We start from the raw sequence: 22,279 nt of genomic DNA on the forward strand, positions 1-22,279 counted from the left end.
ATGTTGGGTGATTAGGCCTGGCTCGCAATCAGCATTCCAATTCATCCTAAAAGTGTTCGATGGGGTTGAGGTCAGGGCTCTGTGCAGGTCAGTCAAGTTCTTCCACACCGATCTCGACAAACCATTTCTGTATGGACCTCACTTTGTGCACGGTGGCATTGTCATGCTGAAACAGGAAAGGGCCTTCCCCAAACTGTTGCCACAAAGTTGGAATCATCTAGAAAATAATTGTATGCTGTAGCGTTAAGATTTCCCTTCACTGGAACTAAGGGGCCTAGCCCGAACCATGAAAAACAGCCCCAGACCATTATTCCTCCTCCACCAAACTTGACAGTTGGCACTATACATTGGGGCATGTAGCTTTCTCCTGGCATCTGCAATGCCCAGATTCCAATTGCGATGAGCTTTACACCACAACAGCCGACATTTGGCATTGCGCATGGTGATCTTAGGCTTGTGTGAAGCTGCTCAGCCATGGAAACCTATTTCATGAAGTTCCCGGCTAACAGCTCCAGACGAACAGCTCCCGACAAAACAGCTCCTGACATGCGCACGTAAGCGATAATATTATTATTTAAGTGTGCCTTACCCTCAGTTAAATATCATAATTGTACATTTTATTTGGTTTAAAAAAAAATAATGTTTTTACACTTTCAGTGTAATTTACAACAGCCTCAATGCTCTGTTTTTCATGTTCCCGACAAACAGTTCTTGTGCTGATGTTGCTTCCAGCGTCAGTTTGGAACTCAGTAGAGTTGCTCCGTTGTTGCTCCTAGACGTTTCCACTTCACAATAACAGCACTTACAGTTGACCTGGGCAGCTCTAGCAGGACAGCAATTTGATGAACTGACTTGTGATGACAGTGCCAAGTTGAAAGTCACTGAGCTCTTCAGTAAGTCCATTCTACTGCCGATGTTTGTCTATGGAGACTGAGGACACAGCCATGCAATGTTATACACCTATCAGCAACGGGTCTGGAGGAGCCGAGTCCACTCATTTGAAGGGGTGTCCACACACACTATATATACAAAAGTCACTTTTAAATTATTTTATTTAAAGTGCCCCACTGTCACCACTCTGTTCACTACGTTGACATCAGCAAACCGCTCACCCACACACACCACAGTCTGCCATCTGCCCGGTACAGTTGAAACAGGGATTCATCTGTGAAGAGGACACTTCTCCCCAGCGTGAAGGTGGCCAACGAAGGTGAACATTTACCCACGGAAGTCAGTTACGACGTCCAACTGTAGTCAGGCCAAGACCCTGGTGAAGATGACGAGCAGATGAGCTTCCCTGAGACGGTTTCTGACAGTTTGTGCAGAAATTCTTTGGTTGTGCAAACCTACAGTTTCATCAGCTGTCCAGGTGGCTGGTCTCAGACGATCCCGCAGGTGAAGAAGCCGGATGTGGAGGTCCTGGGCTGGCGTGGTTACACGTGGTCTACGGTTGTGAGGCCAGTTCGACGTACTGTAAAATTCTCTAAAAAGACGTTGCAGGTGGCTTATGGTAGAGAAAATTAACATTAAATTCTCTGGCAACAGCTGAGTTGGACATTACTGCAGTCAGCATTACAATTGCACTCTCCCTCAAAACTTGAGACATCTGTGGAATTGTGTTTAAGTGGCCTTGTATTGTCCCCAGCACAAGGTGCACCTGTGTAATGATCATGCTGTTTAATCAGATTATTGATATGCCACACCTGTCAGGTGGATGGATGATATTGGCAAAGTAGAAATGCTCACTAACAGGGATGTAAACACATTTGTGCAAAACATTTGAGAGAAATATGTTGTTGTTTTTTTGTGCGTTTGGAACATTTCTGGGAACTTGTATTTAATCTCATGAAACATGTTGTGTTTATATTTTTGTTCAGTATAAATAGTCTCACTTATCCATCATCTTTCCCCTCCTCTTGAAAGCACAACATCACTCAGTACATAAGAAGAACACATTCTCTTTCCCAGACCCGGCTTCTGGGCCCTGTCCAATTTATGACATTTGGATTACATCCCAAAAATGGCACCCTATTCCTTGTATAGTGCACTACGTTTGACCAGAGCCCATAGAGAATAGGCTGTCATTTGGGATGCACCTTGTAGCAAGCGACAGCGCAGGCATTCTAACGCACCAGAGGTGATGGAGTGGGTTAGTGTAACATTACAACACAGAGGTGATGGAGTAGGTTAGTGTAACATTACAACACAGAGGTGATGGAGTGGGTTAGTGTAACATTACAACACAGAGGTGATGGAGTGGGTTAGTGTAACATTACAACACAGAGGTGATGGAGTGGGTTAGTGTAACATTACAACACAGAGGTGATGGAGTGGGTTAATGTAACATTACAACACAGAGGTGATGGAGTGGGTTAGTGTAACATTACAACACACCAGAGGTGATGGAGTAGGTTAGTGTAACATTACAACACAGAGGTGATGGAGTGGGTTAGTGTAACATTACAACACAGAGGTGATGGAGTGGGTTAGTGTAACATTACAACACAGAGGTGATGGAGTGGGTTAGTGTAACATTACAACACAGAGGTGATGGAGTGGGTTAGTGTAACATTACAACACACCAGAGGTGATGGAGTGGGTTAGTGTAACATTACAACACACCAGAGGTGATGGAGTGGGTTAGTGTAACATTACAACACAGAGGTGATGGAGTGGGTTAGTGTAACATTACAACACAGAGGTGATGGGAGTGGGTTAGTGTAACATTACAACACAGAGGTGATGGAGTGGGTTAGTGTAACATTACAACACAGAGGTGATGGAGTGGGTTAGTGTAACATTACAACACAGAGGTGATGGAGTGGGTTAGTGTAACATTACAACACAGAGGTGATGGAGTGGGTTAGTGTAACATTGGTTTCAGTGTGAATGCCCTCTTACTATGAGGCCCGCTGTGGAATGAGTACAGCTACGTTCTCCTCCTCCTCTTTCGCTCTCTCACCCCTCCTCCTCTCTCTCCCCTCCGCTCTCTCACCCCTCCTCCTCTCTCTCACCCCTCCTCCTCCTCTCTCTCCCCTCCTCCTCTCTCTCTCTCTCACCCCTCCGATCCTCCCTCTAATATCCCCTCCTCTCTCGCCACCTCACCCCTCCTCCTCTCTCTCCCCCTCCTCCTCTCTCTCACCCCTCCTCCTCCTCTCTCTCCCTCCTCCTCCTCTCACCCCTCCGATCCTCCCTCTAATATCCCCTCCTCTCTCGCCATCTCACCCCTCCTCCTCTCTCTCCCCTCCTCCTCTCTCACCCCTCCTCCTCCTCTCTCTCCCCTCCTCCTCCTCTCTCTCACCCCTCCGATCCTCCCTCTAATATCCCCTCCTCTCTCGCTCTCTCACCCCTCCTCCTCTCTATCCCTTCCTCCTCTCTCTCTCACCCCTCCGATCCTCCCTCTAATATCCCCTCCTCTCTCGCTCTCTCACCCCTCCTCCTCTCTCTCCCCTCCTCCTCTCTCACCCCCTCCTCCTCCTCTCTCTCCCCTCCTCCTCTCTCTCTCACCCCTCCGATCCTCCCTCTAATATCCCCTCCTCTCTCGCTCTCTCACCCCTCCTCCTCTCTATCCCCTCCTCCTCTCTCTCTCACCCCTCCGATCCTCCCTCTAATATCCCCTCCTCTCTCACTATCTCACCCCTCCTCCTCTCTCTCCCCTCCTCCGCTCTCTCACCCCTCCTCCCTCTCTCTCTCTCTAACCACTCCGATCCTCCCTCTAATATCCCCTCTCTCTGTACCTCCTCCTCCTCCTCTCTCTCCCCCCTCCGATCCTCCCTCTAATATCCCCTCTGTACCTCCTCTCAGTTTCCCTCTCCCCTCCTCCTCCTCTCTCTCCCCCCTCCAATCCTCCCTCTAATATCCCATCTCTCTGTACCTCCTCTCACATTCCCCCCCCCTCTCTAACCCCTCCCTGGTTTACCAATCTCTAGAGAGACCTAGTACTATGCTCAGAGGTCCCGTCAAGGGCCAGCCACTTTCCTTTCTGAAATACCCCAGTAGGGATCAAAGCCCTGTGTCAGTCAGCCGTGGCCTGACATCTCTGTTAACCTTCAGGGAAGAATCTCAAATCAAATCTCTAGCTATTTGATCATCCTATACAGAGGGTTTGACTACGCTGTTGGATGATAGAGAGAGAGTGAAGAACAAACACCATTGTAAATACAACCCATATTTATGCTTATTTATTTTATCTTGTGTCCTTTAGCCATTTGTACATTGCTAGAACACTGTATATATATATAATATGACATTTGTAATGTCTTTACTGTTTTGAAACTTCTGTATGTGTAATGTTTACTGTTAATTTTTGTTGTTTTTCACTTTATATATTCACTTTTGTATATTATCTACCTCACTTGCTTTGGCAATGTTAACACATGTTTCCCATGCCAATAAAGCCCTTAAATTGAATTGAATTGAATTGAGAGAAACAAGTGTCACTTTTTGCACGATTTGGAAATGGGAAAAATGCATGCAGGGGCATTCATGACTTGAGGTAGTAGTCTGAACTGGGATTTGATTGGAGCAACATGACTTGAGGTAGTAGTCTGAACTGGGATCTGATTGGAGCAACATGACTTGAGGTAGTAGTCTGAACTGGGATTTGATTGGAGCAACATGACTTGAGGTAGTAGTCTGAACTGGGATCTGATTGGAGCAACATGACTTGAGGTAGTAGTCTGAACTGGGATCTGATTGGAGCAACATGACTTCAGGTAGTAGTCTGAACCAGGATCTGATTGGAGCAACATGACTTGAGGTAGTAGTCTGAACTGGGATTTGATTGGAGCAACATGACTTGAGGTAGTAGTCTGAACTGGGATTTGATTGGAGCAACATGACTTGAGGTAGTAGTCTGAACTGGGATCTGATTGGAGCAACATGACTTGAGGTAGTAGTCTGAACTGGGATCTGATTGGAGCAACATGACTTGAGGTAGTAGTCTGAACTGGGATCTGATTGGAGCAACATGACTTGAGGTAGTAGTCTGAACTGGGATCTGATTGGAGCAACATGACTTGAGGTAGTAGTCTGAACCAGGATCTGATTGGAGCAACATGACTTGAGGTAGTAGTCTGAACTGGGATCTGATTGGAGCAACATGACTTGAGGTAGTAGTCTGAACTGGGATCTGATTGGAGCAACATGACTTGAGGTAGTAGTCTGAACTGGGATTTGATTGGAGCAACATGACTTGAGGTAGTAGTCTGAACTGGGATCTGATTGGAGCAACATGACTTGAGGTAGTAGTCTGAACTGGGATCTGATTGGAGCAACATGACTTGAGGTAGTAGTCTGAACTGGGATCTGATTGGAGCAACATGACCTTTCAGTTAGTTAATTGTTAGTTATATAAAAAGATGGACTGAAAATGACATGGAAAACACCCAAGAAAGAAACGATGATTCATTTGGCCATGGTGGTTCTAGCTGCATACCAATGGCATATTCTACCAGAGACCACACACACACACACACACACACACACACACACACACACACACACACACTACACCGTTTGATGATAGAAAAGTGTCGGGAGGATGCTTTCCTGTCTGGCACATTCGTGACAATGTGGTGTGTGTGTGTGTGTGTGTGTCTGTGTAAGAGTGAGACGCTCCGTCTCCCCCAGAGGAAAATAAAATATCCTCTCCCTCGGCTGAAACGGAGACGCCAAATATATTCACCCACATTCTCTCACCAGGGAAGCATCTGCACAGGCGGAGAAGAGGAAGAGGAAGAGAAGAAGAGGAGAGGAAGAGGAAGAGAAGAAGAAGAGGAAAAAGCAGGGGGTAAATTCACACAGCTTGCTGTCATTAGTTCAGTGTTTAAAACTGGAGACGTTTCCTGGTTGTTTGAGAACAACGAGCCCAGAGCGGCTCAGATCTGCAGTGTGTCTGGGTCGACACTGTTCATATCTTTCAGAGAGAAGTCAGGCAGGGCAGACTGACACTGTTCATATCTATCAGAGAGAAGTCAGGCAGGGCAGACTGACACTGTTCATATCTATCAGAGAGAAGTCAGGCAGGGCAGACTGACACTGTTCATATCTATCAGAGAGAAGTCAGGCAGGGCAGACTGACACTGTTCATATCTATCAGAGAGAAGTCAGGCAGGGCAGGCCGACACTGTTCATGCTGTCCGGTCCTCTGGCAGTCTCTATGGGGGTGCCACAGGGTTCAATTCTCGGGCCGACTCTTTTCTCTGTGTATATCAATGATGTTGCTCTTGCTGCGGGCGATTCCCTGATCCACCTCTACGCAGACGACACCATTCTATATACTTTCGGCCCGTCTTTGGACACTGTGCTATCTAACCTCCAAACAAGCTTCAATGCCATACAACACTCCTTCCATGGCCTCCAACTGCTCTTAAACGCTAGTAAAACCAAATGCATGCTTTTCAACCGGTCGCTGCCTGCACCCGCATGCCCGACTAGCATCACCACCCTGGATGGTTCCGACCTAGAATATGTGGACGTCTATAAGTACCTAGGTGTCTGGCTAGACTGCAAACTCTCCTTCCAGACTCATATCAAACATCTCCAATCGAAAATCAAATCAAGAGTCGGCTTTCTATTCCGCAACAAAGCCTCCTTCACTAACGCCGCCAAGCTTACCCTAGTAAAACTGACTATCCTACCGATCCTCGACTTCGGCGATGTCATCTACAAAATGGCTTCCAACACTCTACTCAGCAAACTGGATGCAGTCTATCACAGTGCCATCCGTTTTGTCACTAAAGCACCTTATACCACCCACCACTGCGACTTGTATGCTCTAGTCGGCTGGCCCTCGCTACATATTCGTCGCCAGACCCACTGGCTCCAGGTCATCTACAAGTCCATGCTAGGTAAAGCTCCGCCTTATCTCAGCTCACTGGTCACGATGGCAACACCCATCCGTAGCACGCGCTCCAGCAGGTGTATCTCACTGATCATCCCTAAAGCCAACACCTCATTTGGCCGCCTTTCGTTCCAGTACTCTGCTGCCTGTGACTGGAACGAATTGCAAAAATCGCTGAAGTTGGAGACTTTTATCTCCCTCACCAACTTCAAACATCAGCTATCTGAGCAGTTAGCCGATCGCTGCAGCTGTACATAGTCTATTGGTAAATAGCCCACCTTTTTCACCTACCTCATCCCCATACTGTTTTTATTTATTTACTTTTCTGCTCTTTTGCACACCAATATCTCTACCTGTACATGACCATCTGATCATTCATCACTCCACTGTTAATCTGCAAAATTGTAATTATTTGCCTACCTCCTCATGCCTTTTGCACACATTGTATATAGACTCCCCCTTTGTTTTCTACTGTGTTATTGACTTGTTAATTGTTTACTCCATGTGTAACTCTTTGTTGTCTGCTCACACTGCTATGCTTTATCTTGGCCAGGTCGCAGTTGCAAATGAGAACTTGTTCTCAACTAGCCTACCTGGTTAAATAAAGGTGTTCTCAACTAGCCTACCTGGTTAAATAAAGGTGTTCTCAACTAGCCTACCTGGTTAAATAAAGGTGTTCTCAACTAGCCTACCTGGTTAAATAAAGGTGTTCTCAACTAGCCTACCTGGTTAAATAAAGGTGTTCTCAACTAGCCTACCTGGTTAAATAAAGGTGTTCTCAACTAGCCTACCTGGTTAAATAAAGGTGAAATAAATAAAAATAAATTAAAAAATCTATCAGAGAGAAGTCAGGCAGGGCAGACTGACACTGTTCATATCTATCAGAGAGAAGTCAGGCAGGGCAGACTGACACTGTTCATATCTATCAGAGAGAAGTCAGGCAGGGCAGACTGACACTGTTCATATCTATCAGAGAGAAGTCAGGCAGGGCAGACCGACACTGTTCATTTTTATCAGAGAGATAGATAGTGCACTATATAGGGAATAGGGCTCTGGTCTAGAGTAGTGCACTATATAGGGAATAGGGCTCTGGTCTAAAGTAGTGCACTATATAGGGAATAGGGCTCTGGTCTAGAGTAGTGCACTATATAGGGAATAGGGCCCTGGTCTAAAGTAGTGCACTATATAGGGAATAGGGCCCTGGTCTAAAGTAGTGCACTATATAGGGAATAGGGCCCTGGTCTAAAGTAGTGCACTATATATGGAATAGGGCCCTGGTCTAAAGTAGTGCACTATATAGGGAATAGGGCCCTGGTCTAAAGTAGTGCACTATATATGGAATAGGGCCCTGGTCTAAAGTAGTGCACTATATAGGGAATAAGGCTCTGGTCTAAAGTAGTGTACTATATAGGGAATAAGTCTCTGGTCTAAAGTAGTGCACTATATAGGGAATAGGGCTCTGGTCTAAAGTAGTGGACTATATAGGGAATAGGGATCTGGTCTAAAGTAGTGCACTATATAGAGAATAGGGCTCTGGTCTAAAGTAGTGCACTATATAGGGAATAGGGCTCTGGTCTAAAGTAGTGCACTATATAGAGAATAGGGTTGAATTTGGGGATGCAGCCCTACTAGTGTGCATAGCATTGAGTGGAGTTCATTTGATGTAAATTGATACCAAGAGCAGGACAAGACTGTTTCCTGTCTAAATGTTGTGATTGTAACACATCAGCTTTATTAAATGATCCCATTTGGGAGCAGCATAACAGTGAGCTGATGTTCCCTCACAGTAACCAGGATCTGTGTTCAGCTCTAGAGTGTCTGCACTAGAGGTCCGTCATCCTCACTACTAGCGGTGTGGTGGAGGGCCGTCATCCTCACTACTAGCGGTGTGGTGGAGGGCCGTCATCCTCACTACTAGCTATGTGGTGGAGGGCCGTCATCCTCACCACTAGCGGTGTGGTGGAGGGCCGTCATCCTCACTACTAGCGGTGTGGTGGAGGGCCGTCATCCTCACTACTAGCGGTGTGGTGGAGGGCCGTCATCCTCACTCTACTAGCGGTGTGGTGGAGGGCCGTCATCCTCACTACTAGCGTTGTGGTGGAGGGGCCGTCATCCTCACTACTAGCGTTGTGGTGGAATGCCGTCATCCTCACTACTAGCGTTGTGGTGGAGTGCCATCATCCTCACTACTAGCGTTGTGGTGGAGGGCCGTCATCCTCACCACCAGCGGTGTGGTGGAGGGCCGTCATCCTCACTACTAGCGGTGTGGTGGAGGGCCGTCATCCTCACTACCAGCGGTGTGGTGGAGGGCCGTCATCCTCACCACCAGCGGTGTGGTGGAGGACCGTCATCCTCACTACTAGCATTGTGTTGGAGGGCCGTCATCCTCACCACTAGCGGTGTGGTGGAGGGCCGTCATCCTCACTACCAGCGGTGTGGTGAAGGGCCGTCATCCTCACCACCAGCGGTGAAGGGCCGTCATCCTCACTACTAGCGTTGTGGTGGAGGGCCGTCATCCTCACCACTAGCGGTGTGGTGGAGGGCCGTCATCCTCACTACCAGCGGTGTGGTGAAGGGCCGTCATCCTCACCACCAGCGGTGAAGGGCCGTCATCCTCACTACCAGCGGTGTGGTGGAGGGCCGTCATCCTCACTACTAGCGTGTGGTGGAGGGCCGTCATCCTCACTACCAGCGGTGTGGTGGAGGGGCCGTCATCCTCACTACCAGCGGTGTGGTGGAGGGCCGTCATCCTCACCACCAGCGGTGTGGTGGAGGAACGTTATTTTTTAACAGCACCGCCCCTTTAAGGTTGATGATATTTCCACACGTTGAGCTCTAAATGACACTGAATTGTTGTAAAAAAAAAAATGGCTGGAATTTCAGCCTGTTCGGGTGACATGGAACTTTTGGCCCATATCATGACGTCACAATGTCATCTGATTATAATAGACCAATGACTGTTCATCTGGGTCAGGAGGTTCCCCAACTGGTTACCCAAACACGGGCGGGCGGGCGGGCGGGCGGGCGGGCGGGCGGGCGGACGGATCAAATCATATATATATATATATTTTTTAACATTTCAACAAGTCTCAAGTCTCTTGTCAACAGACAACACTTCTCGTAGAAAAAGTTGTTATTAATGACATCGTCAAAAAAATGAAAAAAGTAATGTACTATGGGTATGTATTCGCAGAATAAGCAAACAAATCAACATACATGAAACCCCTTTGTAATACATTCAATTACTTTTTGACAGCACCCCTTTTTGATTTGAATGAAACCTTCCATACATGTTTGTCTGTTGTAGAAGTGCTTAGAAAGGGGTGCGCTTGATCTGATCGAATCTAGGCCTAAGAAAATAGAAACTAAACATTTCCATTCAGACTACATCATTATAAAAACTAACATTGATAAAGACAAACATCTGCAGACGAAAGACAACGGTTGGAGACAGTCACAAAACACTGAAGAGGATTTATAACAGGCCTAATAACACTGTCCATGTCACCTCTATGTAGCACATGTCCACTACCTACTAGGAGCTCCCAGTCCCCACACAGCAAGCAGACATGTCCACTACCTACTAGGAGCTCCCAGTCCCCCACACAGCAAGCAGACATGTCCACTACCTACTAGGAGCTCCCAGTCCCCACACAGCAAGCAGACATGTCCACTACCTACTAGGAGCTCCCAGTCCCCACACAGCAAGCAGACATGTCCACTACCTACTAGGAGCTCCCAGTCCCCACACAGCAAGCAGACATGTCCACTACCTACTAGGAGCTCCCAGTCCCCACACAGCATGCAGACATGTCCACTACCTACTAGGAGCTCCAAGTCCCCACACAGCAAGCAGACATGTCCACTACCAACGGTAGATCATGTAGAGGCAGAGAGAGACTCTATTCCTGTTGGTGTTTCATTGGTAGAATACAGTGAGTCTTCACAGCAAAGGCGGAGCCTAATGTGTGTGTGTGTGTGTGTGTGTGTGTGTGTGTGTGTGTGTGTGGTGTGAGCCAAGGACTCTCCTCTCTGGAGGGCGCTTGCTGACGCACATTTACCGCTCCCATTAAACATTAACGCTGCTCAGGGAGAAAGCCTCCGCAACACGCAACCACACACACACACACACACACACACACGCAACCACACACACACACACACACAACCACACACACGCAACCACACACACACACACACACACACACACGCAACCACACACACACGCAACCACACACACACACGCAACCAAACACACACACAGACACACGCAACCACACACACACACACAGCCATTTACATGAATACTAGGGGGAAATAACAGGCTGAAATGATGCGTCAAACACATCCTCCGTGGGTACATGATGGAAAGGCTTTATGATGTCAGAAACACATCCTCCGTGGGTACATGATGGAAAGGCTATGATGTCAGAAACACATCCTCCGTGGGTACATGATGGAAAGGCTTTATGATGTCAGAAACACATCCTCCGTGGGTACATGATGGAAAGGCTTTATGATGTCAGATTATTCTGACAGAGGATGATGCAGAAACACATCCTCCGTGGGTACATGATGGAAAGGCTTTATGATGTCAGAAACACATCCTCCGTGGGTACATGATGGAAAGGCTTTATGATGTCAGAAACACATCCTCCGTGGGTACATGATGGAAAGGCTTTATGATGTCAGATTATTCTGACAGAGGATGATGCAGAAACACATCCTCCGTGGGTACATGATGGAAAGGCTTTATGATGTCAGAAACACATCCTCCGTGGGTACATGATGGAAAGGCTTTATGATGTCAGAAACACATCCTCCGTGGGTACATGATGGAAAGGCTTTATGATGTCAGATTATTCTGACAGAGGATGATGCAGAAACACATCCTCCGTGGGTACATGATGGAAAGGCTTTATGATGTCAGAAACACATCCTCCGTGGGTACATGATGGAAAGGCTTTATGATGTCAGAAACACATCCTCCGTGGGTACATGATGGAAAGGCTTTATGATGTCAGAAACACATCCTCCGTGGGTACATGATGGAAAGGCTTTATGATGTCAGATTATTCTGACAGAGGATGATGCAGAAACACATCCTCCGTGGGTACATGATGGAAAGGCTTTATGATGTCAGAAACACATCCTCCGTCAGAAACACATCCATCCTCAGATTATTCTGACAGCGGATGATGCAGAGAAGAGCATGGGAGTGTTCACATGAATGAGGATAAGAAAAACAGTTTACAATAACTAACTATTAAATAGAGTAGAATTAGGATGCAGACAAGTCTTTCCTGGTAAAGTCAAGTGGTTAGGAGGGAAAACCATGATGACATAATAGATCTGGGTGACAGGTGTTGTGAGTTCCAGGTAATGGCATTAATAACGTACAGTGTTCCCTTCCCTGCTGTGCAGGAAGCAAAGCGCTGTGCATCTGGAGGGTTAGGAGTACTAAGTGCCAGTGGATGGCGTCAGAAAGCACGTCAGATGTTGTTAACGGACGATTAGCTCCATCATAAAGGAAGTGTTGACTCATTAGACAAACAGTAGGGACGAGATGGTCTGCCCTCGGGAGAGAGAAAAAGAGGGATGGAGAGAGAAAGAGGGGGGGGGGGGGGGGGGGGGAAGAGAGAGAGAGAGGGGGGGGGGGAGAGGGGGAAGAGAGAGAGAGGGGGGGGGGAGAGAGAGAGAGAGAGAGAGAGAGAGAGAGAGAGAGAGAGAGAGAGAGAGAGAGAGAAAGAAAGGGGGAGAGAGAGAGAAAAGAAAGGGAGAAAAAGGGATAGAGAGGGAGAGAGAGGGATAGAGAGAGATAGAGAGGGGGGGGGAGAAAGAGGGAGAGAGAGGGATAGAGAGAGATAGAGAGAGGGGAGAGAGAGGATAGAGAGAGATAGAGAGAGGGGAAGAGAGAGAGGGATAGAGAGAGAGAGAGAGAGGAGAGAGAGAGAGAGAGAGAGAGAGAGGGGGGGGGGAGGGGGAGAGAGAGAGAGAGAGAGAGAGAGAGAGAGAGAGAGAGAGAGAGAGAGAGAGAGAGAGAGAGGGAGGGGGGAGAGAGAGGGATAGAGAGGTATAGAGAGAGAGAGAGAGAGAGAGAGAGAGAGAGAGAGAGAGAGAGAGAGAGAGAGAGAGAGAGAGAGAGAGAGAGAGAGAGAGAGAGAGAGAGAGGGGGAAGAGAGAGAGGTAGAGAGAGAAAAGGGTAAAGAAAGAGAGCAAAAAAAGTCTCTGCATCAGAGAGGCTTTGAAAACCTGGAGATTCTGATTGCCACTTCAGAGGGTAGGATTCCACAGCAGACAGATCCCATATTCAGAGCTGAAAGTGTTTATAGTGGGTGTTGTGTTAGTTTAAACCATCTGTCTGCACAAAGTCCCCCCCAAAGCGTTGCACTCTAACACTACCACCATGTCACGCTGACCCTCAGGACTGGAGAGGGGGAGTTGAATGATTTGAATAACCATCAATACTAACCAGCATAGTCTCACAGATCTACAGTTCAGATGACTGAGAGGAAAACACCGACCAAGTCATTTAACAAATGAATGGTAAAAAAATGCACTGATGACCTCAAGGCTTCACTTTTGACATGTTGCCCGAACTGGAAAAGTCAACCACCAACCCTCACCAACCAATCGCAGATGAACGTGTAGTTTAGTAGCACATACAGGAGAAATAGTCCATTCAACCCCTTGGTCTTTTCTTTGTCTATAGATCAGTTTAACACATTGCTAAAACCAGACCTGTTATCACTGTCCTGATGTGCTGGCAGACAGACAAGAACAGCTTCTATACGGCCCTTCCGACCACATCAGTCGACTGAGGTAACGCCACTCTGACTGCGTTGTAAACTGCAGGTTTGATTGACAGGTAATGGAGTGACTAGGGCGTACATGTTATTAAGTGAGAGCCACAGTGAACCAGTCATTACGTCCTTTACCTTGACAAACACAGTGAATAGCCTGGTCCAGGATGTCATGTCTTAGTTCGTTACAAATCCCGTTCCTTTTTATTAAGGATCATTTGAGTAAAGTGCATGAACACATTTCCAATCCGTCTGATGTTGTTGCTCTCTCGACAGAACGAAGACACTCACACCGAGTAAACTCATTGACGACATCATGGAAAACATTACCGTTAAGAACCACAGCTAACAAACTGTCACTACAAACAAACAAACCTGTTTAGAAACGTCCATTTCATTTGACTGACACTTAGCTTTACTTATCAGTGGTGTGATGTGTTATGTGCATGTTGTTCAACTCTGTAACTATGCGGAACAATAAAACAAGCTCGATGTCATTTGGTATGAAAACAGAAAATATAATGCGATCAGTCTAACACTAGAAAAAAAAGTTGACTACTTTCTAGTAGATTATTTATTTATAGCAATATGATTTTTAGCTATTCAGTCTCCAATGTCTGTATTGAAACCAGTGGTAGTGTTGTTGCTCTGATTCTTGTGGTTTTTAGCTGCGTACAGTAAATAGCTGGAGAAAATTAAATACAATTGTGGGGCCATAAAAATAGGCGATTATAACGCCCACCAGTTCTTATCTTCCCATAGAAGAACATAATACATTCGCTAGTAAGCTACAGTTATATTATATAATAGTTAGTTACTCTACCTCGCAAACTAATATAATTAGCCAGCTAGTCACTTCTACTTGTTAATCAAACGGGAATCAAATGACAGTTGAACAAACAGGAATCAGATGGCAAGTTGGCGAGAAATACAAAATAACATGGAAGTTGAGGAGATACTTACAGAGGAAAAGCTTCGTGGTAAACCAGAGATGTATTTCGGGAAATATTGCCACGAATCCCTTGTTTTTGTGTTTAGGAAAGTTGTTAAATCCCTTCTTCTCACTGCTACAACCATCAGCAGCCCACATCAAAGTGCTTCACACTCCCGTCCCTCCTCCGATCTGTCGCCCCGCAAAAATATTACTTTACGAACGTGACCAATTTGGCCCTTTATCAGCAGCAATGTTATAAATAACTCCGCGCTGCCTTCCGACCTTGTTTTCTGTTCGTTTTGAAAATACCTAGTAACTAGTTAGGCGTGCTGAAGTTGTTCTCGCTGTCGCCCTGTCTTGTTGTAGTAAATCGCTCACTCGCCCAGCAACTCTCTCCAGCAGGCAGCTCCCCTCCCGGAGCTCAGGCAGTGCAGTGCCTCGATCTCGTCCCGAACACGCCAGTATCCCTAGACTGCATCCGGGTCGGGTCGCATTCAAATTCTTTTCAAAGTTTATTTCAAAAGCAAAAACGTATTCTATCTTCTTTGAAAGCCTTTACTATTCTCTTCCTGCTTATAAGCAGTAACTAACTTCTAGTAGACAGGGAATAGTCAGTCAGATCCTGGGATTTCCAGAACGGCACCAAATTGACAAAGGACCCAGACAGTAGGCTACATTACAAGTGGGCCTTAGTGAGCGCATGCCAGTGTAAAGCTTGAGGATATTTCTAAAGCAAACGCTGAAATATAAACAAGCATTCCTTCCAGAGCTCAGCGTCTATTTATTTAATGTCTGATCTTTGTAGGATCAGAGGCCAGGGCAGTCTCTGCATGCATGGAACGATTTATCTCCCTGTGTATGTGAGAGAGAGAGAGAGAGATGTATCTCCCTGTCTATGTGAGAGAGAGAGAGAGATGTATCTCCCTGTCTATGTGAAAGAGAGAGAGAGATGTATTTCCCTGTGTATGTGAGAGAGAGAGAGAGATGTATCTCCCTGTGTATGTGTGAGAGAGAGAGAGATGTATCTCCCTGTGTATGTGAGAGAGAGAGAGATGTATCTCCCTGTGTATGTGAGAGAGAGAGATGTATCTCCCTGTGTATGTGAGAGAGAGAGAGAGATGTATCTCCCTGTGTATGTGAGAGAGAGAGAGAGAGATGTATCTCCCTGTCTATGTGAAAGAGAGAGAGAGATGTATCTCCCTGTGTATGTGAGAGAGAGAGAGAGATGTATCTCCCTGTGTATGTGAGAGAGAGAGAGAGATGTATCTCCCTGTGTATGTGAGAGAGAGAGAGAGTCCTTGTATAGGTTTTGTGCCTGTGGTCAGTTGAATATGTGCATTGTTAACAAGTCAGCCTAACAATACGATGACTAGGTCTCCATAGAACCAATGATGGAGGAGAAGATGGGGAGATTACAGGACTGTGGTCTGACACGGCCTGCGTCGTCCCAAATGGCATCCCATTCCCTATGTAGTGCACTACTTTTGACCAAGAGCCCCAGAAATAGTGCACTATAAAGGGAATAGGGTACCATTTGGGACATCACATGGATGCTTCAAGCTGTCCCAGATCAGTTACTATTATACCTTGCGTGTCATTACCAAACACTGTAATCACATGGCTCTCCCTTTTCAATGTCTGAGATGTAATGTAATTCAGTGTTACGCTATGGTGCGTTCAACAAGGCAGAGGGAAAGAGTGAGAGAGAAAGAGAGTGAGAGGGAAAGAGTGAGAGAGAAAGAGAGTGAGAGGTAAAGAGAGAGGGAAAGAGAGTGAGAGGTAAAGAGAGAGGGAAGAGAGTGAGGGAAAGAGAGTGGGAGGTAAAGAGAGAGGGAAAGAGAGTGAGGGAAAGAGAGTGGGAGGTAAAGAGAGAGGGAAAGAGAGTGAGAGGGAAAGAGAGTGGGAGGTAAAGAGAGTGAGGGAAAGAGAGTGGGAAAGAGAGTGAGGGAAAGAGAGTGGGAGGTAAAGAGAGAGGGAAAGAGAGTGAAGGAAATAGAGTGGGAGGTAAAGAGAGAGGGAAAGAGAGTGAAGGAAAGAGAGTGGGAGGTAAAGAGAGAGGGAAAGAGAGTGAGAGGGCAAGAGAGTGAATGAAAGAGAGTGGGAGGTAAAGAGAGAGGGAAAGAGAGTGAGAGGGCAAGAGAGTGAGGGAAAGAGAGTGAGAGGGAAAGAGAGTGAGAGGTAAAGAGAGTGGGAGATCTCTTTGGAGATGTGTGGGTTGAGGGCCACACAATCTGTTCAGTTGTACCCTCTAACTAGTGGTATTCTGTGTTTTGAAGAGTCTGAAATGAACAGAGTCGGCCATCTACTAAACTCACTGCAGCATTCACCATGTATTAGATTTACATTTTACTCTGCAATTCGTTTTCATTAAAAAACTACAATAACAATTGAAGTGAAATGCAGAATAAAGGACTGCTGTTCAATATGTAATAATACAATACGATATTAATGCTGCTATGCACCTGTTGGGGATGCAAAAAGCCCCTGTCCTTCTTCACTCACACGTTGTGTCTAATTGTTGCCACCTCCTTCACTCACACGTTGTTTCTAATTGTTGCCACCTCCCTCTTCCAATACAAACAATTGTTGCCACCTCCCTCTTCCAATAAATATTTGCTCATCGCCGCTCTCTAGTGGTGGTGGAAGGGTAATGCAGAGGCTGTATATTCATTCAACATTACAGCGCTCCGGTCTCCTTACAAGGTAAACAACAGTTTTAGCGCTCTCCAACAGAGATGAAAATGCCTGCTGTCGTTCTCGATCTTTTATCTTAATGGTGATCAAGAAGTGAAGTCATATGGGGCGGCAGGGTAGCCTAGTGGTTAGAGGCAGGGTAGCCTAGTGGTTAGAGGCAGGGTAGCCTAGTGGTTAGAGGCAGGTAGCCTAGTGGTTAGAGGCAGGTAGCCTAGTGGTTAGAGGCAGGTAGCCTAGTGGTTAGAGGCAGGTAGCCTAGTGGTTAGAGGCAGGTAGCCTAGGGTTAGAGGCAGGGTAGCCTAGTGGTTAGAGGCAGGGTAGCCTAGTGGTTAGAGGCAGGGTAGCCTAGTGGTTAGAGGCAGGGTAGCCTAGTGGTTAGAGGCAGGGTAGCCTAGTGGTCAGAGGCAGGGTAGCCTAGTGGTCAGAGGCAGGGTAGCCTAGTGGTCAGAGGCAGGGTAGCCTAGTGGTTAGAGGCAGGTAGCCTAGTGGTTAGAGGCAGGGTAGCCTAGTGGTTAGAGGCAGGGTAACCTAGTGGTTAGAGGCAGGGTAGCCTAGTGGTTAGAGGCAGGGTAGCCTAGTGGTTAGAGGCAGGGTAGCCTAGTGGTCAGAGGCAGGGTAGCCTAGTGGTCAGAGGCAGGGTAGCCTAGTGGTCAGAGGCAGGGTAGCCTAGTGGTCAGAGGCAGGGTAGCCTAGTGGTTAGAGGCAGGGTAGCCTAGTGGTTTGAGGCAGGGTAGCCTAGTGGTTAGAGGCAGGGTAGCCTAGTGGTTAGAGGCAGGTAGCCTAGTGGTTAGAGGCAGGTAGCCTAGTGGTTAGAGGCCATAGGATAAATCAAAGACAAATTAAAAACAGAAGCTCAAAACCTATTCACATTCAGACCAGTCTGCACAAATGTGACATGTTGCACTGAGAGCCATCTGTGGTAAATCTGAGTGGAATTGAGAGTGGGGTGAAACGAACATGGATTATCTTCACTTTTCTTGTTTATTATGTACATGATCATATAAAACCATTCTGCTAGGCAGTGTTAAGTCTGGAATTCAATCTGAATACCTCTACATGTCTCTATTGTCAGTGCAATCATCCATAATGATGTGAGGTCCTGTGGCAGGATGAGCATGGTGACAGTACTGGCAGGATGAGCATGGTGACAGTACTGGCAGGATGAGCATGGTGACAGTACTGGCAGGATGAGCATGGTGACAGTACTGGCAGGATGAGCATGGTGACAGTACTGGCAGGATGAGCATGGTGACAGTACTGGCAGGATGAGCATGGTGACAGTACTGGTAGGATGAGCATGGTGACAGTACTGGTAGGATGAGCATGGTGACAGTACTGGCAGGATGAGCATGGTGACAGTACTGGCAGGATAGTGGAGTCCATTCCAGGGACCCACCCATACGACGAATAGTCACTTTGGATGAAAGCATCTGAGAAATGACAGATATTATATTATGGAATTAAACAATCGTAAAATGGAGTGATATTCTGTGTTGATTCCAGACTAGGGCAATTTCCAAATCCATCCCTAGCCCCTCCTCCCTGGCACCTCCCTTTGCTCTGAAGGGGTTGGATAGGTGGAAGACAAAAGGCGTAAACTCCATCCAGCCTATCAGAAATCAGAAGACAAGGTGAGTCACAAGCACCATATTGCATCCACCTATCCAAACCCATCAGATCTACAGGGGTGCCTCGGGAAGATGGCCTATAGGTTGATTTGGAATTTAGGGTGTGTCTCAATTGTATATCCATGATTCATTGCGTCCTCTCTCATCTCCTTCTCAAAACGCATAGGAAGAGAAGATCCAAGACAAGGAACCTCATATCTTGTGTTCCAATGAGTTTTGAGAAGGATGCAAGGAGAGAGGGTATGAGGAATCAAGAAAATACAATTGAGATTCACCCAGTGTGTGTGTGTGTGTATCAGTGGTCTTTGATCTGGTCCTCCTCCTCCAGTTTGCGTATCTCTCCCTTCAGGAAGTTGATGGTCTCTCTGCTGGCCTTCAGTCTATCCTTCAGGTCTGTGATCTCCTGACTGGTCTTCTTCTTCGCTGCTTCCAGCTTCTCCCGCGTCCGCAGCTCCAGCTCCGCAACTACAGACACAGGAAGGGTCAGTCACCAGTGACACTGTCCACTCAGCACTGCTGCGGTGTCACTGAACAATGAGGACAAAGACATTGGGTTTTATTGGCTGCCTTTACATAGGCAGTCCAATTCTGATCTTAATGGCAAAGGATCTGATCTGTCAAAAGACCCAATAATTGGGCAAAAGATCAGAACTGGGCTGAGTGTGTAAACGCAGCCCTGGACTTTTAATCTAAGCCCCTACTGCAGGGTTCCCCCACTGGGGACCCACGGGTGGTTTTAAGCCCCTACTGCAGGGTTCCCCCACTGGGGACCCGCTGGTGGTTTTAAGCCCCTACTGCAGGGTTCCCCCACTGGGGACCCACGGGTGGTTTTAAGCCCCTACTGCAGGCTTCCCCAACTGGGGACCCACGGGTGGTTTTAATAGGCTCCCCAAGTTTTCTGAGCCATTATTTTTCATTGTTGGACAACACCAGGAAATCAGCTCCAAGTGATTTTCATTTGGGAAAATGTGTTCAAGTATTCCCATGTATAATATAATGATGTGATTATATATACACATGTAAGCCAGGTTTGAAATGGTGTTTTAGTCAAATATTATATCTGTTTGGGCTTCTTTGAGGTCAATTTGCAGTCTACAAATGATTTGTTCCAGGCCCCCAACCAGCCTCTCAAGAAAAAAAAAAAAGAATCTAGTTGATGATGTCTGTAATTTGCATTGAAACACATTTGCCTGACGAGGGTTAATAAAGACATTGCTAGATACAGTAGTTACTAGTTACAATATGGATCTACAGGTACTAAATGTGCAGGTGTGTGTGTGCTCCTCACACTCAGTCTCGTGCTTATAGGCCCCCAGGGTCAGTTGTCTAGAGGTGCTAAGGAGCTGTTGCATCATGGCTGTGGGGTCCTGGAAGATCTGAGAGAGGAACAGGAAGGACAGAGAGTTGAGACGGGGCCTCTCTGCTTTCTTTCCTCACCTTGGTTTCACTTCCTCTCATGTCCTCTTTGGTTCACTGTTTGAAAAATAAATAAATAAAATGTCTCACCATTTCATCATAGAATTCAGAGACCACAGTCTTCTTGGGCATGGCACTGGAGTCAGACTGGAAGAGCTTCAGTAGGTGGTAGAGAGTCACCTGTAGATAGGATTAGATTAGATAAGATAAAGATAGATAGAGAGCCAGATAGAGAAAGCCAGATAGAGAGAGACAGACAGACAGACACACAATCATGTAACTGGGGGAATTGTATCATAAAAATAATGTAATTGTACAATGAAAATGTAGTCTCAAGTCCACTGTTATTAAACTATTGTTTTCCTATTTTAATGTGTCCTAATTTAGAAAACGTATTGTATCTTTCTCACCTTCCTATTATGTTATTGTGTTAACACTCTGAAATGCATCCTGTTTAAAAAAGGTGCTATAATAATCAAGTTTGATTGGAACGAGGTCCCTAAATGACATAGTCGAGCACCGCTCACCGGCCTCTCATTGGGGTCGATGAAAAATATCTTGATGATGATCTCAAACTCTCCCCAGCCCGTCTCTGTGATCTCGTACGGAGGCTTCGTCACGACTACGACGGATCAGAAAGAGAACACCATGAGCCCTACATTCATGACAACTTACATCACTGTTAATACGTGGATACATTACAAACTTTACCTCTGAGTGGATTCACATAACTTTCATGTAGCTTGAACTGTATTTTCTTCACATATGCAGACATATCCTGGAATATAATTGGTCAGGTCAATACTGTATTATCCAATGAGACATTGAAGTCAACACCATCCATTTTCCAAGATGACAGTTGAGTTTACCTCGTTTCTGTATGGTTTCACGTACACAGACCATTGGTGAGTGTGTCCATCCTCCTCTCGCTTCTTTCCAAAATACCGAGCAACGTTTCCGAATACGATGGGTTTGACGATCGTAACACCCTGTGGATAACAGACAAATGGTGTTTTCTGCAACATCATGTAGATCAATGATGATAATATGGTGAACCGGCTAGCAAAGATAGTAAGAAGTGATGCGGTTTGTTGCCTGCCTTTCCAACCGTGTCTTCACGACAAGCACTTCACTGACACGCTTCCATAGACTTATTAAAAAGGAAATATATTATAATTAGGGAACACACTTAGTCAAATTGTCTCTTATTAACAAAAAACTTTTTATCGATCATATTATAGTTACCGGTATCAAATATTATTGACATCCATCCCCTACCTTCACTCTACCCCCGGAATCTGGTCCAAATTCAGCCATCCTTTTAAACATAGTATAGAGACTAGAAAGTGACGTTAAACTCGTATGTCACTATAGGAATGTTGCCGTAGTGATTTGGAACGTGTCATTTAATAAGATTGCCATTAAATCTACGAAAACAACACGATTTTACATTGTACACATTTCAAATTGCCAGCCAAACAAGCACCGGAAGTACGTTACATTGTTCGTTGTCCGATGTGAACACGGGAGCTAAAACGATTCCGGTCCTCTTATCAAATGTTCTGCTTTGTGCCCTGTAGTAGTAAATGTATTGCAGTCATATAGACAGACTGAATTGTGTAAAGCAATTTACAATCATCAAATAGTAAAATCCTAAACTAGCAAAACATGTAATACAATGTTAAACTATGCAATATATACAAAACAACAATAATACGACGACAATGTTTGGGCTGGCAGCTAAAATAAATACATTTTAGGAGCTTTAAAGACGGCATTATTAAGGCCCCTGGGCAATATGGTGTGTTCATTGATCAGTTTAGTTAAGTATTTAGCAAATGTCAGGCAGATCTGCTTCCGTTTGCTCTCCAATGACATGATTCCGAGGGCTTCCCGGGTAGCTGGTGAAAGACCCGTTCCGAATTATTCTGCAGGCTCTCTTCTGGACAGGAGTCAGGGT

The 22,279-nt window shown here is 46.1% G+C and overlaps 1 protein-coding gene and 1 pseudogene across 2 annotated transcripts; both read right to left on the minus strand.

Annotated features, from left to right (window-relative positions):
• Positions 1–15,049, minus strand: part of LOC109877256 (fibroblast growth factor receptor substrate 2-like) — an 81,049-nt pseudogene extending 66,000 nt beyond the window's left edge.
• Positions 15,050–18,233: 3,184 nt separating this feature from the next.
• LOC116352681 (YEATS domain-containing protein 4) lies at positions 18,234–21,984 on the minus strand. 2 transcript variants are annotated; one of them, XM_031815176.1, is made up of 7 exons: positions 21,598–21,984; positions 21,189–21,308; positions 21,031–21,097; positions 20,847–20,941; positions 20,410–20,499; positions 20,192–20,279; positions 18,234–19,368 (listed from the first exon to the last, which is right to left on the minus strand). In XM_031815176.1, the coding sequence occupies exons 1-7, from the start codon at positions 21,646–21,648 to the stop codon at positions 19,199–19,201; spliced, it is 681 nt and encodes a 226-aa protein (XP_031671036.1). In that variant the 5' UTR covers positions 21,649–21,984; the 3' UTR covers positions 18,234–19,198. The 2 variants fall into 2 exon arrangements, with proteins under 2 accessions (XP_031671036.1, XP_031671035.1); XM_031815175.1 differs by having other exon boundaries at positions 21,189–21,469; positions 21,598–21,979.
• Between the last annotated feature and the right edge of the window lie 295 nt (positions 21,985–22,279).

The sequence above is a fragment of the Oncorhynchus kisutch genome, unplaced genomic scaffold, assembly GCF_002021735.2.
Source record: "Oncorhynchus kisutch isolate 150728-3 unplaced genomic scaffold, Okis_V2 Okis09a-Okis19a_hom, whole genome shotgun sequence".
In the NCBI taxonomy this organism is placed as follows: domain Eukaryota; kingdom Metazoa; phylum Chordata; class Actinopteri; order Salmoniformes; family Salmonidae; genus Oncorhynchus; species Oncorhynchus kisutch.